The following is a 21,888-nucleotide window of genomic DNA, read 5'->3' as shown; positions in this document are numbered from 1 at the left end:
ACTGGTACAGAATCCTCCCCTCTCCGGTCCCAAGGGTGACAGGATCCCCCCCAACCCACTGAGCCCCCCCAGCCCCGCAACATGGCTCCCGTGGGACCAGGACGCTCCAGCTCCCGCTGGGGACAGACACCCCCACCTCTGCAGCCTCAGTCCCATGGAGCACCCACCCCGCGTGAGGGAGGGGCGGAAATCAAACCACCCCCACCCCCCCAAGTAGGGCCAGACCACTGAGCAACTGTAAAGTGCCCCGGGGGCGGGACCAGAGAAGCAGAGGGACCAATGGCCTGAGGGAGGGGGAAGCAATGTGTGACGTCAGTGGGTGTGGGAGACCCCTCCCAAAAGATGCGGGGGAGGAGCTCCGGCCGCTCACAGCCCAGTAGGTCCCAATACAGCCCAGTGCGGGGAAGGGGGGGGCCGGACTGTGCCCCCCGCGGAGGAGGAGCGAGGATGGGGGGTGATTAATGGGGGCCATCACTCACTGTCGGGCGCTAACGAGCAGCAGGAATAATGAGGGGTGTCACTCCGCTCCTCCGCCTGATGGAGTCATTACGAGTGGCACCGCCGGCGACAACCCGCCATGAATCAACTGCTCTGCTATGAAATTGAAATCGAATCACCCACCCCTCCTCCTCAACCTGCCACTCCCCTCCTGGCAAGGATGTCTGGACCCAGGGGGGAAGGAGAGCCCCCCAGAACAGGGCTCCTTTGTCCCTAGGGCCAGCCCAGGACCCACCCAAGAACAGAGAGCTTAAGGGGTCCTCTCCCCCCCACCTGGCAAATTCACATCGATGTTTTTATTCAGCAACATCCACCTCTCCTGCAAGGCCACAGCCACATTACTGGCCCCCAGGGCTGTGACTGGGGGAGGCTGGGGAGTGGGGATGCCCCCTGCCCTCTCTGTGGGTGCCCAGCTGAGGGGGGCTCACAGGGCAACACCCATCAGGGCTGCCGGCTGTAGCACTTGCAGATGTCAGCCTCGATCTGCAAGACAAGAGCCGGGGGGAAGGGGGACTCAGGGGGATCCCAGCAGCATCGTGGGATGGGGGGGATCCACCTCCCTCCCTCACCAGCTTCTGGAGCTCCTTGGTCCTCTCCAGGGCTGCCTGCTCTGCCAGAGCCTCCTGCTGCTTCCGCCGCATGCCCTCACCCTTGGCCAGCAGCAGCTCCGCCTGCTTCAGCTTCTGCCGCAGCACCTTACTCACACGGTCCACATACCTGCGTGGGCACAGCTGGCACCCCCATCGCCCACCCAGCCCCAGCACATCTTATTCCCCTGCCCCATGGTGTCCCCACCACCACTCCCAATTGCCTATTGTCACCCCTTCCCACGTGAGGACCTGGGGGAGGTGAGGTGCTAGATGAAGGTGAGGGGATGAAGAGGTGCGGCATGCTGCAGGCACAGAGCTGCCCCAGCAATGCCCAGGTGGTGGCCAGGAGGAAGCTAGCACTGATCTGGCCCTGCAGCACGGCGGGGGCCAGCTGGAACTGGCTGATGGCCACAACGTTGGCCTCCTCTTCCATCTCCACCAGGTGCTGGGCCAGGAATAGCTCCAGCTGTGGGAACAGGCCAGGGCTGCCACCCCTGCAGTGGGACAGCAGCCAAGCCGCCCCCAGCCTGGCTTCCACAGCACACTCACCTCCATCAGCTCATCAATGAACTGGCTCTGGGTCTCTGTTTTCCAGCAGTGTCAGGGCATCAGGGCCACAGGCAACCCCCTCGGGCTCTGGGGTACAAAGTGGAGCTGAGCAGGGCAGGAAGGAGCAGGGAAGGGTCCCCACAGCTTGCCACACCACCCAACACCACCTCATCCCATACAAGGGTGCTCAGCGTCACCTCACAGCACGGTTCCTGCCCACCCCACACTCTGGCCGCCGCACACACCGGGGCTGCTGCCCCATCCTCCACTTGTACATAGCGGTGTTGCCTCTGCTCCCCATGTACCGCAGCAGCGGCACCACCGGCTCTGTGGGGCTGGAACCCCCTGTGTCGGAACCTAAGTGCCCCCCAGCAGCTGGGGAGAGCCCCAACTCAGGATGCAGCCACCAATCTGACCTGCAGAGCCCCACACCGGGGCCAAGGGAATGTGGGAGTCTGTCCCCGCAGCCTCCTAGAGCCCCCCCCCGCCCACCTCTGGCACACAAACTCCACGCAGGCCTGGTAAAGCTTGATGGCCTCAGACAGCGAGCTGGCTCCTGCCCCGATCTCAGACAGCAGCAAGGGCAGGTCCTTCACCAGGTCCAGCAGCTCCTGGCACACGTTGTCACCCTGGGGACAGAGCAGGGATTTGTCAGGGCAGGGAGACCACCAAAGCAAAGCACCCCCTGGGTGACTGCACCCTCTGCCTGCAGAGCTGGATGTAGGGGATGGAGGGCTCACCTTGCACCCTCCAGCATGGCTCAGGGAGCACAGTGGGGACATCACATGGGACACAGGGTGGTTTGAGGCTACAGGCAAGTAGGGGGTTGCTGTGGGGAGGGAGGAGGCAGTGGGGGTGGCCATGGGGACTCATAGTGATGCCATACTGCTTGCAGGAGGCAAAGAAGCACTCCTGCAGCTCAGCCGTCCCGAGCTGACAGTCCTTGTCACTGCGGGAGAAGTCCTGCTGCGCCTGCTGACACTGGCCCAACTGCCTCCACAGCGACCTTGTAGCTGATGCTGCACACCAGGAGGCTGATGAGCTCCGCTAGGGAGGGGGCACAGGGGTGCTCAGAGGCTGTGCCAACTGCCTGCGAGGCCCTCAGGGGTGCCCCGGTCTCAGGGGCTCTCAGCCTGGTGGGATTCTGCAGCCCATCACCTCCTGCCCTCCCGTCAGCCTCGTCCCAGTTTGAAGGGTGAGAGCTCCCTCCATGGCCAAAGCTGCCTTACCCAGGTAGATGTTGTCCTTCTTGTAGAAGGCCACAATCTCCTGCCAGTCCTGGGGAAAGGAAGGAGGGAGGAGGAAGCGGAGGGTGGGGGAGGCATCTCTCCAACATGCCTCCAGCCCCGCGCACACCTTCATGCGCTGGGACGAGTAGCGCCCAAAGAGGTTCTTGGTGGAGGCCTCAGTGCCCCTGAGGATCTCCACGATCCTCAGGCAGTGGAAGTAGTGCAAATCTGTGCCAGGGACAGGGCCGCAGTCACCAAGTGCCCCGCCCAGGAAACAGCAGGACCCTGCCATTGACCCTACATCTCCTCCTCATCCCAGGGGGAGGTTGCCATACCCATGTCCCCCTGGCTCTCCGGGGCCATCGCCACCTCCACTCACAGGCCCCCTCCAGCATGTCCTGGATGGCCGCGTCGATCTTCTGATGGATGGCCAGCATCTGGCTCTGCCACCGCAGGCTGCAGGGTGTTATGAATCTGCAATCGCGAAAAATTTCTCTACACAGGAATGCGGATAAGCAGGCACTTCTTTATTATGCAGCGCTGGGAAAACACGGGGGATAGCTCCTCCATACGTGCTTCATTGTTAGATACCATTTTCAAGGTTTTTACACTTCAAACAAAGAACTACATTTGCCAACAAAAGCATGCATAACATATCCATCTCTTAATTTGCCCTTTACCTTAATTGGTTCCTATTATAAAATTTCCAATATCGTACTGATTGGTTAAAAAAAGGTATCAGTCTCTTTGTTTTAGTAACAGCTAAGGTAACCTAACAAATACATTTACCAGGGTCTTGTCTTAACAGGTCCTTATATCAGGTGTGGTATGTAACTCTTGCAGTTTGATCCTTATGTGATTCAAATGAATACTTAATCAATATGTGATTGAGCTATTTGCGAGTGCTTAGCTAATTGATTAAACTATTACCAAGTGCTTAACAAGTGTGTTATAAATGGCTGTGATAAAGTTCACAGGCCAATTTAAGTGACTCATAGATTGAATTTATTAAGCAAGTGGCAAATAAGCAAAACAGCGCTGGGCGGCCGGGAGACTCTGCTCCACCAACGGCTCGTGACCCCCCTGCCGTATCACAGTCCTTTTATACAGCCCTTATCGGTCGGGTGCATCGCTCCCTGGTGTACTCTGCGCATGTGCCCGTCTTGTTACTAGGGGGTCTTCTTCTGCCTCCTGGTGGTCGTAGGGTGGTCGCTGGGATGAAGTCAGTAGTCTTCCTCTAGTGGCCCGCTCATGAACTCTTCTCTTGGCTCTTATCAGCTCATGCGCAACCTATTGTACCTCCTATAAGCATCTCAGCCAACTGCACCTGTGCACATTGTAGAAACTTTATGGTTAAAGCTTTACAAGACTTTTACAATGACTTTAAACGGTTCCTTGCACAACTATTCTTTCATGATTTGATTAACGAACACGACCTTTTCCATTACAAGTGCTTAACTAGTTATTGTGATGTTAAATTGTTAACAAAAATAATCATGTATCTGTAACAGGGGGACCCCGTGGTGCCAGGGCCAGGCAAGAGGCCAGGGCTGCCGTACCCAAGAGCTTGACGGGTATGTCGATGGGCACGTTCTGGTAGTCCTGGGGAGAGATGTGAGCGGAGGAGAGGCCCGGGGGGACGCGGAGGGGCCCGGCAGAGCCCGACCGGGGCCGGACACGGGACTCTCGCTACTACGGCTCCTGCTACTACAGCACCCGGGCTGTGTTGGGCTGGGCCGGGCTAGATTCGGCCTCGCTCCGCTCCCTTGGACTTGGACCTGCCACCACAAATCCATGCAGCCCGCTGCCACTCCGCTTCCGCTTTCCCAGTCCCGATCCCCACGTCCACTCCCACCTCAGCCAATCCCGGGGTGCAGCCCCCTCAATTTAGCCAATCAAAACGCGGACAGTCCAACGAGACCCGCCCCGTTGCCAATCAAAAGGGAGCGACGGAGGAGAAAGAAGTTGGGGTAGTGTGTGCGTGGCCTGTTCCCGGTCCTGGGCGTTCCCAAACCTCTCTGACCGGATGTTGCGTCCCTCGGGGATCCCTGGGATGTGGAGAAAAAATGAGGGAGCATGGACATGGATCCCGGGGTATAATGTTAGGTCTGATGGGGCAAGGCAGTCTGAGTTCTAGTTATATGAATTTGATGCACAATCAAGACCAGAGTCAGAGCCATGGTTAAAGCAGTTGCTGTCATGTAGACAGCAGGCCGCTTTCTGCTCCCTCAAGGTCGGGCTGTTTTCAGCTAACGAGCTAACAGCTCAAGGTGGAAAACAACTTTGGAGAGAAACAAGATGGGAAAATGTGAGGGAGCTTGCTTATGGCAGAAACCGCAAGTAGGATGAACATAAGAATGTAATCTATTAGCTGCTGTTGCTGAGCTAGCTTTGAAGCTGCTGTGTATATAAGTTAGAGCCTGCTTTCAATAAAGGGAAGAAGATTTCTGCTGTCACTCACATTGAGTAGGACTGATTTCTTCCCACCCAGCTGAGAATCGGACCCTGGGTTGATAGCTGCATGAAGTAGGCTTGGAGCTGGTTTTTCAGGCTTTGAGCCTGGTTTCAGGCTTCGAGTCTGGTTCATTTTTCAGGCTTCGAGCCTGGTTTCAGGCTTCGAGCCTGGTTTTCAGACTTCGAGTCTGTTTTTTTCAGGCCAAGAGCCGAAAACTTCGCGGCACTGGGAAGCCTTCAAGACGATCTCAAGTCCCTTGGGGATCCCCACTTGTTCCCAGAGGGGATCCTAGATCCCTCGAGGAACCCCAGCTGCCCCCAGAGGAGATCCCTCAGGGATGCTCAGCATAGAACCAGGTTCCCCCTGGGGTACTAAACCATCCCAGAGGGTATCCTAGATCCCTCATGGAACACTGTCTACCTCAGCACAGAGCTATGTTCCCCCTAGGGTCCGTAGCCACCCCAGAAAGGATCCTCACTCCTATAGAAATTTCCCCGTTGCCCCTAGAGGGGATCTCAGGTCCCTTGGGGACCCTCTATTGCCCCCAGAGCAGATCCCAGATGGCCAGCTGCCCGAGCACAGAGACAGAATCCCTCGGGGACTGCTGGCTGCCCCAGCACAGAGCCGGGATCCCCAGGCATCCCAAAGGGGATCCTAGATCCCTTGAAGATCCTCAGCTACCCCAGCACAGAACCAGGTTCCCCCGGGACCCCCGAACCTATGGGGATTCTCAGTTGCCCCAAAAGGGGATCCCAGATCCCTTGGATACCCCCAGCTGCCCCCAGAGCAGATCCCAGATCTCAGAATCCCAGATCCCTCACGAACCCCCAGCCAGAGCAGACCTGGTTTGCCCGCAGGACGTGGGGAGCTGCTACGGGGACGTCCAGGCTCGGGGGGGGCTGGGGTGTTGCTCAGCCCCGGCCGGCGCATCCCCATGGGACACGTCCCCATGAGCCGTGTCCTCGCGTGGGCGGGATGGCCAGTCTCCTCCTTCCCCTCCGTCCCTGCCGAGCGGGGCGGTGGCAGCGCGGGGACAGCCCGCCGCAGGCCGGCGGGGCCAAGTGAGAGGCAGTGAGAGGCTGATCCCGCCGAAAGCCGGAGCTGCGTTCCCGCCGGCTACCCTTTACTCCCGGCAGCCCAAAGCACGTCCCGTGCGCCGCCCCGGCACCCACCGGGGACCGATCCGCCCCCGAGGTCGGCGAGGCCGGCGAGCTCGGCCCAGTGCAAGAGCCCGGAACCGCCGCGGGCTGGCGGCCGCCGTCGGAACTCAGCCCCGGATTCCCCATCATGAATATTCAGCCATGCCCTGGCCCGGCCCCCCTGTTTGCTCAGTCAGGAGGGGTTTGGTCGCGGGTTCACCTTGACGGGGAGCAAACGGGGCAGCGGCAGGTAGACTGCACCCGCCCGTGCACCGGAGCCGGAGCTACCCCGGGACCCCCGGGACGGGTGGCCGTAGCAGAGGTGTGGGAGGTCCAGGTACACGATGGGAGGTACCGGTGGCGGGGAGTGGGAGGGGGAAACTCCCGCTGCCGGCCCAGGGGCTCGGCACGGGGTCCTGCCCGGCTCCGGCACGAGGAGGGGGCAGGCGGGGACATGGCCTTGGCGGTGGGTGGGAACGCGGCAAATCAGCCCAGGGGGCCACCAGCCACCTTCCCTGGGGTGGTGGTTGCATTCTCGACGCTCCTATCTCCCTACCAGGGGCAGCATCCCGGAGGTCCCGGGCAGGGACTGTGGGGTCAGCCAGGGCTGAGCGCCGCAGGGACACGGAGCCGCGCTGGCCCCGGGGACAGGGCGCTGGGAATCCCCTCCCTGCCCGCTGCCAGGGAGCGTTTGTCTCCGCTAGGGAGCCACCTCCCATGTTCCTGCACTGGAGCCACGCTCCGCAGCCTTCCTGGATTGCCGGAGCGTTCCTGGCAGCGGCCGGGACCCGCCGATGCTCCTGTCTGTCCCTGCGGGCAGGGCTGGGCAAGAGGAAAACTCCGGTCCCGGGGTGTGGCGAACGGTGACCCCGGGCAGGGATCCCAGCACCAGCACCTTCCCGGCTCCCGCCTGCTCCCCGGTTCCTGTTTGCTTACTGGGCTCCCTCCCTGCCCCAGACACGGTGCCAGCGGCCTTCTCCCCAGGCTTGGCAATGCTCAACTCCTCCTGCTCCGGGCCCCCAGCCCCGGCCACGGGCAGCCCCTGCATCGCTCGCCACGAGCATCCCGGCAGAGACGGCGGGACAGCGCCAGAGCTGCCTTCAGCAAACAGCACCAGGCTCCGCGCCGGCGCTGTCGGCTCGGCAACCCTTGTCCCTTATCCATCCCGGTCAGCTCCGGGACGGCAGGGCTGGGGGGTCGAAGGACCCTCCATCGGAGCGAGTACGACCCCCACCCCCATTCCAGGAGCCGGCGGCGATGGCCAACAGCCACGACTGGTGGAAGCTGACCTTCCTGCGGAAGCGTCGGTCGATGCCCACGGTGCTGTACGAGAGCCCCGACAGCCACGCTGCCGCCGCCAGTGAGAGCCCCGAGGGAGAGGAGGGGACGCCCGGCTTCGCCGCCCGCCTGGAGAAGATCGTGGACAATAGCAGCAAGGGCAAATACGTCAAGGTCTCCAACTCGGGACGCTTCAAGGAGAAGAAAGTGCGGACGACACTGGCCGAGAACCACAACCTCTGCGCTGCTGGTGAGCGGGAGGAGAAATGATGGGGCCGGTTGCTGGTACCCGCTGGTCACCAGCTCCGGCTTCCCGGGGCGGCCCGGCCCCGGCTGCGGGACGAGGAAGGACTCGCACAGCAGTTTATTTCAGAAAGAAGCAAGGACACGATTTAACACAAATCCCTGCCCCCCCCCCCCCCGAGCCCCCTGCAGGCAGAGGGACCCCCTCAAGGCTGACTGGTTATACTGGGATGAGGACTCTCACCTCAGCTTGACCACTTGCTGGGGACCACTGTTGTCCATCATTCACCCATACAACGGCCACGCTCCTGCTGCTCCCCTCCGGCCTGTCACTCCTGCAGGGGCCAGACCAGGGGACTCCCTGCTCCTCTCCCAAACCTGAGGGGCTGCGTGGCAGCAGGCAGAGCCACTGACGGCCGTGTCCTTGCCAGCAGTCACCCCTAAACCAGGGGACTTGACGCTTCTCTGCCCCGAGGGAACAACCCTGTGATCAAAGTCTCTCCTGAGCTGCGGCCGTGGAGAGCTCAGGGCTTCTCGGAAGGAGCCATTTTCCCACTGGCATTTGAGAACTACTCCCCGAAGGGAAGAACCGGCCCCGGGGGTAGCCACCACGGCCCCCGTGTTTGGGTGGTTGGAAGCTGAGCCTTTGCCAGCTCTGGCAGCTGCTGATAATTAACTGTTGTGAATAAAGCAGGTCTGGAAGCGGAAGCAAAGGCAGCTCAAGGGCATGGGCAGGGGGAGAGCCTGGCATGAACGCAGGGTCCCTCCCATGACCCCGGTGGGGATTGGTGCCCATGCCAGTGTCCCCGGGGGGCACAGGCACGGGGGTGGCTGTTGCCAGCATTGCCGCGGGCCTGGGGAACCCTCCCCGAGAGCGAGCTGGGTGCAGCCATGGCTCAAGTCAACAGAAGCAAAGACTTCCCGGCTGTGACTAAAGCCGGATGGTGCCAAGTGCCCGAGTCCAAACTCCCTCCCACCCCCTGTCCTGTTCCCTGGCACAAATCCTGTGCCAGGCCGGCCCCCACCCTCTGCCGGCCCCCACCCTCTGCTGTTTGCTCTGCCTACACTCACTGGCACACAGGCTGGTCTTTGTCCCGGGCTGGCAGTGCCAGAGGGATCCTGCCTGAGAGGGAAGGGAGGGAGCAGGGAGGGGGAGGGCTGTCAGCAGGCAGCCAGTGCCCATCAGCCCATTTATGCCCATCACTGTGGTATTTGGAATCCTAACGCTGGGGTGCATGGGAGACCTGACCCTGCTGCCAGCCCCAGCCTCCCCAGCAAATCCCCCAGGACGTTAAGCTGCCCCTTCACGCTGTCCCCTTGAGGTGATGCCAGAATGCCCACTCTCCACTCTGTGTCCCACTGCAGCGGCTGCCCCTGAGCCACAAGGCACCACAGCCACTGAGTGAGTCTGCCCCAGCAGCACAATGTGCATAGTGGTCTCCATGGCCACCTCACATGGCTCCCCTCAGCCCGGGGATGACCTCCCCACTGGCACCTCCCACTGCAGGGAATGGCTGGGAACCTGCCAGGGGCACTCCCATCTGTGGCAAAGCCTCCAGCACCATCCTGTGTGGAGAGCCCATGACTAGGAGAGCAAGCCAGGAGCCAGGAGAGGGCGAAGATTATCAGGGCCCAGTTTCTCGGGGCTGTGGCCCAGGACAGCGAGGGCTGCCAGCACCCTCTGCCACCTCACAGACTGGGATCCCAGCTGCACCAATCTTTGTCTGACAAGAAGCACGGCCCAGACCTGCACAGGTGTCATGGTTTAGGCCCATCCAGGGACAAAGACCATGATTAGACTCAAGTACCACAGACCTGAGAATTCCCAAAGGACAGGGAGGGTTTAATTGCCGCTTATAGTCCTGGACAGACCAGGCTACTGGGCTTGGGGAAGAAAACAGGAAATAATTTAATCCAACACCAACTAAAGCATAACCATAAAACCTCAAAACATAACCAACAGAAAACAACACAGAGTGGTGATGCCATGAAGAAGCCAGTCAGGACTCAATAGCCAATGTGACTATTAAGCAGATATTCTTTATTGCAACACTGGGGAACACAAGGGATTTCTCCACCAAACGTGCCCACCTCAGCCTTTGAATTTTCAGCTTATATTTACAGCAAACATGAATATTCATCACATTTCCAGGAAAGGGCTCGCCCATAGTCCCGTCTTAGTCCACCCAAGTCACGCCTCCGTCACGCCTCTTTTGGTGTCTTCTCGCCTTCTTCGGTGGTCGCCGGGGGTCACTGCTGAATTAAGATCCGAGTCTTCCTTGCAGTGTACTTTTCACCTCGGGGTTTTGACGTTTGTCCAAACTGCAGAACAGAACGAAATGGCCTAACGGTTTGTTATCCGAGGTAAAAGCTCTGTCATCCTCAGATAGTAGTTCCGTTTAGGGCCAAGCTGGCCTTGTAGTTCATAGAATCATAGAATCATAGAATGGTAGGGGTTGGAAGGGACCTTTAGAGATCATCTAGTCCAATACCTCTGCAGAAGCAGGTTCACCTAGATCAGGTCACATAGGAACATGTCCAGGCGGGTCTTGAAGACCTCCAAGGAAGGAGCCTCCACAACCCCCCTGGGCAGCCTGTTCCACTGCTCCGTCACTCTCACAGTGAAATAGTTTTTTTCTTATATTTAAGTGGAACTTTTTGTGTTCCAGCTTCATCCCATTACCCCTTGTCCTATTGCTAGCTACTGTAGAAAAAAGGGATGTCCCAACACCCTGACACCCACCCTTTAGATATTTATGAATGTTAATAAGATCTCCCCTCAGTCTTCTCTTCTCCAGACTAAACAGCCCCAGTTCCCGCAGCCTTTCCTCATAAGGAAGATGCTCCAGTCCCCTGATCATCTTGGTGGCCCTGTGCTGGACTCTTTCCAGCACTTCCCTGTCCCTCTTGAGCTGAGGAGCCCAGAACTGGACACAGGACTCCAGATGAGGCCTCACCAGGTCAGAGTAGAGGGGGAGAAGAACCTCCCTTGACCTGCTGCCCACACTCTTCTTGATGCATCCCAGGATGCCATTGGCCTTCTTGGCCACGAGGGCACATTGCTGGCTCATATTTAGCTTATTATCAACCAGGACTCCCAGGTCTCTCTCTGAAGAGCTGCTCTTCAGCAGTTCAACCCCCAGCCTGTCCTGGTGCATGGGGTTGTTCCTTCCCAGATACAGGACTCTGCACTTGTCCTTGTTGAACCTCAGGAGTTATTAGTGTTAAGCAATGTCCAAACTGTAGAACTGACCTAATGATCTGTCATCCTAAGCAATAGCTTTGTCATCCTAAGCACTAGCTCTGTCATCTCTAGATACTAGTTCTGTTTACAAGGAAAGGACAAAATCGGCCTTGTCGTTATCAGCGCTAAGCAATAGTAACTTCATTTAGGAACACACCAGCCTTGAAACTATCAGCGCTAAGCAATAGTTGTGTTACAAGAAATAGCTGTGTCGTTCTAATAGCCGCTTGTGGGCTTACCAGGCTAGCAATTTCATAAAACTATATGGATGATTTTCTAACTAATATTGTAAGTTTTAATAAGCAAACTTCCATAACCTAAACTTATCTATCTACCTATGAATCAGTGGTACAATGATGTAGAGCACAACCAGACCTTAAGACCACCTTCTCCCCACCCCTCCCCTCTTCCTGAGCTCAGAGCCCTGATCCCTGTATCTTTTTCTCCTCCCCCACTGAACAGCTCAGGAGTGCAAAGAATGGGGGGCAAGTCAGCCTATTCCCGATGGCTTCTGCCGTTTGTCTCTCCTCAGGCCAGGCGGACTCCTCGCTGCTCCTCCCTGCTCCTCCGCGGGGCACCTCACACACACAGCAGCCCTGCACGGGCCGCTCCGACGTGTGTTCATCCCAAAGGCTGCAGCTCCTCTCTGCCTCTCGTGTGGGTCTGCTCTGCGGCCTGTAGGCTCTCCAGCACAGCCTGCGCCATGGCCGCCGTGGGAATAAAGAACTGGTAATTGGCAAAAAAAATGTAAACCAACCTTCAGAGTATGAGACTGATTGCTGGTGAATGAGATAATGCCTGGTTGTGAGTGTGAGAAGCAGCAGCATGAGAGTGGAAAACAGGCAAAGCTTGAAGGTCAGCAGGATGCAAAAGCAAAAACAGGTATTATGTAACTTTGACAATAAATTGGGGGCTTGCATACAGCAGAGCAGCACTTGCTCATGGCAATGACGTGCGGAAACAGACTCTATAACTCAAAGAGTTATAAAGAAGGTATGTTTATTCGACGCCGGGGGCACATGGGATCGCTCCACCACAAACGTGCGCACCCAACTCGGCAACTTGCTTGACTTATATTTGTTACAAAGTTACAAAATCATATGATGACATTATCCGCCTAGACAAAGACACAACCTGTCCCCACTTTCCCATGTAAATTAGGTCTTTTCTTCCTTTCATTTGCGTGATGATCTTTGGGGAAGAAGACTGATAAGTCTTGAGTCTTTCTCACCCCTGATCTTTACACAACTTCAGATATCACTTGGTTTCACTCACTTTTCTGCCTCCAAGGAAGTTGGAGGACCCCGGAGGTATTGTATAAGCAGATAAGCATGACCTTTTTACAGCTGTGTGTGCAGATAGTTTTGTCTGTATGAGACAGAAGCTTTAGCAGTTAAACTTTATACCACTGCAATAAGTTAGTATAAGGTTTATTAATACATGTCAGTATAAAGCTCCACAACAGCAATGCTCCCCATTCAGCAATCCAGACTGGTTTTAGTGCTTCGCCCCAATCCCAGCTGGCCCGAGACTGGCAAGTGGTGCCCTGGTGTGAGGCGAAGTAATCATCGGTGTGCTTGTAGGCCGAGGAGGAACGACGTGCGGACAAAAACTTTTTCCTCTGCCTCTGGTGAGTAACAGACAGCAGCACCTGTCTATGAGAAGCTATTGGCATATGTAAGTGCAGAAAGGGTTTCCTTTTCTCCCTATCTCCCATCGGGCCTTTCAGGGGAGCCAGCGCTCCAGACCCTCGGCATCCGCCGGCCACTGGCTCCCGGCCGGGCCCTCCACGGCACACAGCTTGTCTGTGCCGCGTCCCCCTCTACTTCCCACCGCCGTCAACCCCGGTTTATCAATCACACTCTCTCTCTCTCTCTCTCTCTCCCTTCCTCTTAAATCATGGGATCCAGCCTTTCTAAAAAACAAAAGTCGTATATGCAAGTTTTGAAGCAGCTACTGCAGGCTGCTCACTGTTCAGTAAGAGATGATCAATTGTGTAAGTTGTTGTGCTGTATTTGGAAGTATTGTACGTGGTTCCTGGCAGAAGGGAGCATACATTTAGCATTATGGTACAAGATGGGGCAAGAGTTTAAAACTAAAAAAGCACTGGGGCTTGCAGTTCCTACCTCTGTTGTGATGATGTGGTGATTGGTTTATATGGCTTTACAACCTCTGGTGGGAGAGATAACAAAACCCTTTGAGATTCTATCTCTACAAGAGAAAAAAGTAGCACCTAGTGCCCCCTCAAAAGAAACAAACAGGGATGTGAATGATAAAGATGAGAAAGTAGAATCCTAGCCCCTGGATTATTCACCCCTCTCCAGGCACACATACAGAGTGGCTGCAGTTTCACTCCCCTCCCACTGCATTCCCCCTCCACCCCCATCCCCTCCACCCAACTCCCCTGTCTCCTCCACAACTCAAAACCCCCTCTTCCTGATACATCCCTGGTAGAAGTCCAGGGAAAAGGGTCTGGTTTACAGACATGTTTTAGGGAAGCATTAAATAATGGGGACCCTGTGGCATTTGCAGTGATTTTAAGACCCCACCAACAGCTGCTACATGAGCTCCTGCCATATGAGGTTTTTAAAGAACTGTGGAAAAGCATCAAGGAGAACAGGCTTTACAGCCCCTTTACAATAGGTATATTGGAGGGAATCTCTAGAGGTTATCAGTTGGTCCCATGGGACTGGCAAGCACTTGTACAAATAATGTTAATCTCAGCACAGCATTGCATTTGGAGGACTGAGTATGTAAGTCTTTGTACTCAGCAAGCTATGAAAAATTTGACTGATGACATACCAATAGGTCATGACATGCTAGTTGGTGAAGGGCAATATATGGACCTTCGCGTTCAAGCCCAGCAAGATCACCGCTTATATATCCAGGCTTCCCAAGCTGCACTATTAGCTTGGAAAAAGGTACCGGAGTCACACTGGCAATTTATATACCGTTTGCAAGCGGCAATCTCCCGACAGGTAGATAACCCTGAGGCAGCCAAAGCCCTGTTACTACAGCTGGCATACGATAATGCTAACACTGATTGTCAAGCTGTACTTGCACCCATCGGGGCAAAAACTCAGAAGCTTGGTGAATATTTGACAGCTTGCCAAAATGTAGGTTCTGAAAGACGCAAGGTGTAGATGTTGGCTTCATCCTTATCAGCAGTACAAGGAAAACATAAAGCAGCAACTAAGGAAAGGTGCTTCTCATGTGGGAAGCCTGGACATTTTAAAAATGACTGCAAGCACAGGAAAGAGCACAGCTCATCATCTTCTAAGCCTTGTCCCAGGTGTGGGAAAGGGTTTCACTGGGGTAGTTGATGTAGGAAAAAATTTGACAAGAATGATGTGCCTCCTTCAGGAAATGGGAGGAGGGGCGCGAGGTCCAGCACCCTAACAAATGCCTGGGCCCTTCAGAACAATCTTCAAGTATTCCTCAATAACTGGCAGTGCAGTATTGGACCTTGTCATTACCACAGAACTGATTATCAAAGAACCAGTTGTAACATTTTTGGCTTCAACTGGAGTCTATGGACCATTACCCTCAGGAATGGTAGGTTTAGTTTTGAGCCGCTCCAGTATGTCCATGCAGGGATTGATGGTAATTCCTGGGGTAATTGATGCGGACTATCAGAGTAAGATAAAAGTAATGTTGCAGGCATCAGGGTTTCACGTACTTTCCCCAGGAACAAAAATAGCACAGCTTGTGATACTGCCATATTGGGTACCCCAGGCAGCATCAGCTCAAAGGGGTAATGCTGGATTCAGTAGTACAGGAGTTAAAGATGTTTTATGGACCATTGCAATTCAGACAAACAAACCCATTGTAACAATAAACATTCAGGGCAGAACTTTTGAAGGTCTGATAGACACAGGAGCAGATGTTTCTATTATCACACGACACAACTGGCCATCAGATTGGGAACTGCAAACAGTCCCACTATTGGTTACTGGCATAGATGGCACATCTGCCCCACAACTGTTGCCACCACCGGCAACAACACCAGGCCACCCACACGGATTACTCAGCCCCCCCGCTAAGGCGACAAGGATCACCACACACTCAGCATTGATGATACTTTATTCCAACCCCTTGTTTACACCATGTGCTTATATCTGCTACCACCAGCACCTCCTCTCTCTCCACCCCATGCCCACCTCTTCTGTACCTTCCACCTCTCACGTTACAACCCGAGATCTTCCGGATGCCTACCACACACAACAAAGTAATAGGATCTTGCATTGTGAAGGTCTGGATGGACAAAAAGGATGGCTACAGCCATATATAATGGATTGTCCCTTGAATCTATGGGGAAGGGATTTGTTGAAACAACGCAATGTGACCATTCAGACCCAGTCTTTTGGCAAGGGGCCATTATCATGATCCCCTGCCTACAAATGACTTGGATAGTACAAGAGCTGGTGTGGGTTAATCAGTGGCCCCTAAAAGGGGAGAAATTACAGCATGCCCAACGCTTAGTTCAAGAACAACTAGAAGCAGGACATATTGAACCTTCTACTAGCCCATGGAACACACCCATTTTTGTAATACCAAAAAAAAAAGGAAGTAGCGACTCTTGCAAGATCTCAGGGCAGTAAATGAAGTAATGGAACCTATGGGACCTCTGCAGCCAGGTATACCAAACCATGATACCCAAGAATTGGCTTCTAATTGTAATAGATCTTAAAGATTATTTTTTTAGAATTCCACTACATCCAAATGATAGGGCTAAATTTGCTTTTTCAATACCTGTAATAAACAATGCGCAACCCAGGGAGCACTATCAATGGAAAGTGTTACCACAAGGGATGAAAAATAGCCCTACTATTTGTCAGCATTATGTCCACTCAGTACTTGATCCAGTTAGAAAGCAAAACCCTCACCTTTTAATATATCATTACATGGACTGTAGAGAGTTTTGTGGAGACTTGGCTAGAGAAAAGAGGACATGATAGAATACAGCTGGTTAGGCAGTAAGCATTAAGCGATAAGATATTGGACTCCTGCTCAAGGCCGTGAGAGCAAGAGAGCTGTATGATAACAGGATGAGAAAGCAGGAGCTTAGTTTGGGTTAAGCAGCCACAAGTATCTGGAGTATGTTGAAACAAGGGCGAGGTTTGCACCTAACTGGGAACCAATGATGAGCTTAGCTTTTGCAATATGTATGAGCCTGATTATTGTATCTATAAAAGAGTTGTATCTTTGCAAATAAAGTTGAGACTTGCTCAGCACTACAGGGTGTGACTGTCTCCTGTCGACTCCAACAATGGACGATATTTTATTAGCAGCAAAGGACCAGGACTCTTTACAGAAGGGGTATCAGCAGTTGCAAAATCATCTTGTGCAGTCAGGGCTTCAAATTGCCCCTGAAAAGATACAAGTAGAGCCATGGAAATAGCTAGGACATGTATTAACCTATTATACTGTTAGTCCATAGAGATTATGCCTTGACATAGAGGTCACAACATTAAATGACTTCCAAAAAACTGTTAGGAATGATTAATTGGGTACAGCCGTACCTCAGTATAGCTATCCAGCAACTAAAAATCCTTTTTGATTTGTTAAAGGAAGACCCAGATTTAACATCCCCATGTCAACTAACCCCTGAGACAAAGGAGGAACTGATAACTGTGCAAGCATATTGAACAACTACAGGCGGACCAACAACAAGACAATGTACCTGTTAGGCTGTTTGTATATCCTACTGTTCCTTATCCCTCAGCTCTCATCGGACAGTAAGCACCTGAAATATTATATTTGGAGTGGATTTTTTTACCAGTCACTCCAGAAAAAACAATAACACCATTTGTGGATCAGTGTGCTGCCCTGGTAAAGAAAGGGAGAGAAATGTCAAGCATTGACAGGGCTTGACCCACAGAGCATACACCTGCCTTGTACCAAAGAACAGCTGAATTATTTGCTCATGCACTCTATCGCCTTTGTGGACTTTATAGAAGAAATATCTTTGACGCTACCAGTAAACAGGATACTACAAAATATACCGATTTTACCACTTAGAATAGTGCAGAAAGTTAGCCATACTCTCCTTCCTGCTGCAATTACAGTTTTTATAGATGGCTCTAGCAAAACTGGTAAGATAGGCATTGCATGGAGACAAGATGGAAAGTGGCAGACTTGTACATGTTATCAAGAGGGTTCTACACAGAGAACTGAATTATGAGCTGCCATCCTAGCCCTGCAAAATTTTCCGAAGCAGGAAGTAAATATAGTCGCTGACTCAGCATACATAGTTAAGGTCGTACGGCGACTTGAAATGGCATTAGTAAAAGAAATCAATGATAAGAAACTGTTATCTACATTTTTAACATTACAAGCATTGATTGATAAGCGGCAAAATCCTTTGTTTATTACTCATATTCGATCACACACTAATTTACCTGGATCATTGACAGAAGGGAATGCCCACGCAGTCGCAATTGTAGCAGCCACATTAGCCTTCCAAAAAGCTCAGGCTTCTCACAATTTTTTCCACCAAAATGCACGGAGCCTGCAGAAGACATTTGACCTTACTAAATCACAGGCTTTGGACATCATTCGAGCTTGCCCAGACTGTCAGCAGACCGGTGGTACTCCCCCGTCAATGCAGTGAATCCAAGAGGCCTGGAAGCCAATGAAATTTGGCAAACAGACATAACACATATACCATTGTTTGGTCACTTATGGTGGGTTCATGTAACGGTTGATACGTTTTCTGGGATGATACATGGCACTGCTGCCTCTGGGAAAAGGTTGTGCACATACAAAGTCCCTGGTTGAGCTGTTTTGCAAACATGGGGGTGCCAAAAGAAATTAAAACTGATAATGGCCCTGGTTACACAGCTCAAAATATACAACTATTTTTACAGCAATGGGGGATTCAGCTAAGACGGGTATTCCGTATAACCCCACAGCACAGGCAATAGTCGAATGTGCACATGCTACATTGAAAGCCCTGATTTTAAAACAAAGAAGGGGGAATTCTCCAGACACACCACATAATCAGCTGGCAAAGGTTTTATATACTCTTAATTTTTTAAACAGAAATCGTTTTGCCCTGACAGCTGTGGAACACCATTCCAGCACTACAACGGACCTTACAGCTAAACCACGGGTTCTCTATAAGGATCCTGAAGGAGATCCAGCCTGGAAAGAGACAGATCTGTTGGTGTGGGGGAAGGGTATGCTTGTGTTTTATCGCCCACGGGTCCTCGGTGGATACCAGTAAGAAAAGTTAAGCCATATCATGAGCTGGAAGGATCAACCTTTTAACCCAACACCCCAGTGTCAGAGACCAGCTCTTTCCAGGACGATGAAGGACAGGCGGACCACTGCTCTTTGAGCAAGTGACAGTTTATTGCTTCTTCTTATGCTCTTTTTATAGTCAGTACATATCGCAAAGGTCATCAGTATAGGTTAACAAACAATATGAGTACGTATATTTTCTATATGCTACAAATCAATCAAATGTTATCTACAAAATTTATGGTACTGTTTACTACATTTTTGTGATATATGTTCCGTGGCTACAAGACATCTGGTGTCGTTATCATTGTTGTGTATACAGGATGTTTTTGCTTAAGTTAGGGGCTTTGTTTAAGGAGCCAACCCTTTCAGGCAGGCTTCCTTAGAAAAGATTAACCCTTACCAGGCAAATCCTTTCGAGGGCCATTCTACCCTTTCAGGCAGATTGGTCTCATCATTTCACCCTTTTTTCTTTTTATTCAGTATGTATTGTAGCGGGAACGTGTTGTGTAGCCATTAATTGTAATTTTTTAGTTTTTATACTCGTTTGTTTTATCATATCATACATTAAACGAAATATGCAAGGTAATACTACAACTAGGACAATTATGCATAAAGTTGCTCCTATAAGGCAATAGATTCCTTTATAAAATGAAGATAAGGATGGAAAAGAAGCTTTTAAAACACTAACAAAATCATGAGCACGTTGGGCGAGAGGCAACTGCAATTTTTCTGTATTTTGTAGAGAGAGAATTTCTCCATGCAATTGTTTTAAGTTAATTGAAGAGTTGGCGTTATTCCATATTATGCTAAGCCAATAAGCAAAGATCTGTAATGATGACCAATAGTTAAAATCATGTTGTTGTGGTCGAGGTTGTTGTGGTATCAGCATCAGGCGTTGAAACCTCTTTCGGAGCTTGCCTATTTTCGTTTTTGGCATGTCGAACACAGCGTTCTGGAATCCACCGAGGTACAGGCTCATCTGTTGGGAAAATACAAACATACCCTCTACCCCATAATAGAACCGGGTCAGCGCCTCTCGTGGATCCATCAATAGGATCTTTCCATAATACTGCAGGTTTCTGCTGAGCTGGGGATTGCCAATGACGATCAGCAGCCGAAAGGCCAGCTGCATCGAGAGTAAAAAAGTTTAAAACAAGAAGAGCATGATTTAACAAAGACAAAGGAGTGTCCTTAATCCCCCATGTCCCCGTTTTTAATTTCTTTAATTGTGTCTTCAGAGTAAGGTTAAAGCGTTCAATCATGCCTTGACCCTGTGGATTATAAGGAATCCCTGTTTTATGTGTTATAGAAAAATGAGTACAAAATTTTGAAAATTTAGCACTAGTATATGCGGGGCCATTGTCTGTCTTGATAGTCTTCGGTATACCTAAAATTGAAAAGCAGTGTAACAAATGTGAAATTACTTGTGCGGTTGATTCTCCAGACAAAGGAGTGGCTACTGCAAAATGAGAAAAGGTATCAAGGGTTACATGGATATAAGAGAGGCGGCCAAAAGAAGGATAATGAGTAACATCCATCTGCCAGAGATCATTAGGTAAAAGACCTCGAGGATTAACTCCATAATGAGGAATTGGTAAAAAAGAAACACACGAAGAACATGTTCGAACAATTTCTCTAGCTTGTTCTCGAGAGATATGGCACATACGTTGTAGAGTAGCTGCAGGTAAGTGATGCAGAGAGTGCAAACGCTGGGCTTCTGCAACAGTAGCAACAGTAAAACGAGTTAACAAATCAGCCTGATTGTTGCCGTGACTCAAAGGTCCAGGTAATTTAGAGTGACTACGAATGTGTCCTACAAAAAGAGGTGCATCTCTTATTATTAAGAGAGATTGAATCAGACCAAAATATCGTTGTATAAAAGAAACTTTAGAAGCTATGACAGGAACTGTTTCTAAAAATTGTAATGAAGTGACAATGTAACGACTGTCAGAATAGATATTCAAAGGCTCAGAAAATTTCAACAGTGCTTGATAAATTGCATATAATTCAGTCATTTGTGCAGAAACATTCTCTAATTTCCAAACAAATTGGTCTGTAGGAGTATACAGGACTGCTTGTCCATTAGATGATCCATCTGTAAAAACAGTCAATGCTCCTGTTATAGGGGCTCCTTTAACGACCCTAGGAAAAGCTAAAGAATGATAGGTAGCAAAACTAAGAATTTTATCAGAAGGGAACTTTTGTGTTATTTCTCCAGGAAAAGCAGCTAAGGCTACAGCAAAATCGTCTACAGTGGCCATCAGCCAAGTAATTTGAGCAGGTGTGTATGGAATTCCAATTACTGCCGGTTCTTTCCCAAGATGAGTAATACATAACTTTCGTCCTTGTTTAATTCGTTCTGCTATCTTTTGAGGATATGAAACAAGAACTCCTTTTGCAGAGTGAGATCCATGTATCCAACACAGAACACCGTCTTGATACAAGACTCCTGTAGGAGTCATTACTGTAGGCAAGATATATAAAAAGAAAGACTTTGTTATGTCTGCATATTGTAATTGAGCATTTTCTATGGCCTTTTCAACCAATCGAAGAGCTTGTTTTCCCTCTTCTGTTAACTTGCGAGGAGAGGTAGGATCAGGGTTTCCCTCAAGTATTTTAAAAAGAGGATGCAAATCGGCTGTCGTTAACTTAAGAAAAGATCTGAGCCAATTAATGTCTCCCAAAAGTTTTTGAAAATCATTCAAGGTTTTTAAAGAATTTGTTCGTATGGCAATTTTTTGTGGCATAAAAGATTTAGGATATAGTTGAAACCCCAAATATTGAAAAGGATATGATTTTTGTACCTTTTCTTGTGCTATTTTCAAACCACGTTTAGTTAACATCTGTTCAATATGAGCATAAGCATGTTGCAACTTATCGATAGATGAGGCTGCTAAAAGGATATCGTCCATATAATGGATACAAAGAACATCAGGAAATTGTTGTCTAGTCGCTTTTATACTTTCATGAACAAATTTTTGACAAAGAGTAGGACTATTAGCCATTCCTTGAGGCAATACTTTCCATTGATAGCGTTCCATAGGTTCACTAAAATTTATGGATGGAATGCTAAAAGCAAATCGACATTTGTCATCTGGATGTAAGGGGATAGCGTAAAAACAATCTTTTAAGTCAATAATTATTTTTTCAAAATTTTGAGGAATGGCAATAGGACTGGGTAGACCAGGTTGTAACGCTCCCATGGTACACATTGTTTTATTGACTTCTCTCAAGTCTTGGAGAAGTCGCCATTTCCCCGATTTCTTTTTTATAACAAAAATAGGTGAGTTCCATGGTGATGTGGAAGGTTCTATATGACCTAATTGTAATTGTTCCACTACTAATTGACGAGCAGCTTGCAATTTTTCTTTAGTTAGAGGCCATTGATCAACCCAAACAGGTTGATCTGATTTCC

At 51.1% G+C, this 21,888-nt stretch overlaps 2 protein-coding genes and 1 long non-coding RNA gene across 4 annotated transcripts; 1 reads left to right on the top strand and 2 right to left on the bottom strand.

The window, feature by feature from the left end:
- Positions 1 to 939: 939 nt before the first annotated feature.
- LOC133628636 (CDK5 regulatory subunit-associated protein 3-like) lies at positions 940 to 3,327 on the bottom strand (the record flags this gene model as incomplete). The annotated part of the gene is given in 12 exon segments (XM_062017047.1): positions 940 to 981; positions 1,068 to 1,218; positions 1,364 to 1,554; positions 1,638 to 1,677; positions 1,679 to 1,742; positions 1,863 to 1,972; positions 2,130 to 2,267; positions 2,512 to 2,643; positions 2,645 to 2,684; positions 2,867 to 2,915; positions 2,994 to 3,094; positions 3,246 to 3,327. Coding segments are annotated over 12 exon segments (1,140 nt in total), but the record flags the coding sequence as incomplete, so codon positions are not given.
- Positions 3,328 to 3,388: 61 nt separating this feature from the next.
- On the bottom strand, positions 3,389 to 6,550 carry LOC133628564 (uncharacterized). Its single transcript, XR_009820747.1, has 3 exons — positions 6,164 to 6,550; positions 4,722 to 4,914; positions 3,389 to 4,193 (listed from the first exon to the last, which is right to left on the bottom strand). It is a non-coding gene; the product is annotated as an uncharacterized LOC133628564 (long non-coding RNA).
- Positions 6,551 to 6,675: 125 nt separating this feature from the next.
- LOC133628577 (proline-rich protein 15-like protein) lies at positions 6,676 to 8,664 on the top strand. Of its 2 annotated transcripts, XM_062016951.1 has the most exons (3): positions 6,676 to 6,797; positions 7,706 to 7,988; positions 8,416 to 8,664. In XM_062016951.1, the coding sequence occupies exons 2-3, from the start codon at positions 7,718 to 7,720 to the stop codon at positions 8,469 to 8,471; spliced, it is 327 nt and encodes a 108-aa protein (XP_061872935.1). In that variant the 5' UTR covers positions 6,676 to 6,797; positions 7,706 to 7,717; the 3' UTR covers positions 8,472 to 8,664. The 2 variants fall into 2 exon arrangements, with proteins under 2 accessions (XP_061872935.1, XP_061872937.1); XM_062016953.1 differs by having other exon boundaries at positions 7,706 to 8,482.
- The last annotated feature ends 13,224 nt before the right edge of the window (positions 8,665 to 21,888 follow it).

The sequence above is a fragment of the Colius striatus genome, chromosome W, assembly GCF_028858725.1.
Source record: "Colius striatus isolate bColStr4 chromosome W, bColStr4.1.hap1, whole genome shotgun sequence".
Lineage (NCBI taxonomy): Eukaryota > Metazoa > Chordata > Aves > Coliiformes > Coliidae > Colius > Colius striatus.
This window is presented reverse-complemented; position numbering and strand designations above follow the sequence as displayed.

Coding starts and splice junctions, on each gene's coding strand:
- LOC133628577 (XM_062016951.1), top strand. CDS start 7,718: ATGGCCAACAGCCACGACTGGTGGAAGCTGACCTTCCTGCGGAAGCGT. Junction 7,989..8,415: donor CCACAACCTCTGCGCTGCTG/GTGAGCGGGAGG, acceptor CCTTGCCAGCAG/TCACCCCTAAACCAGGGGAC.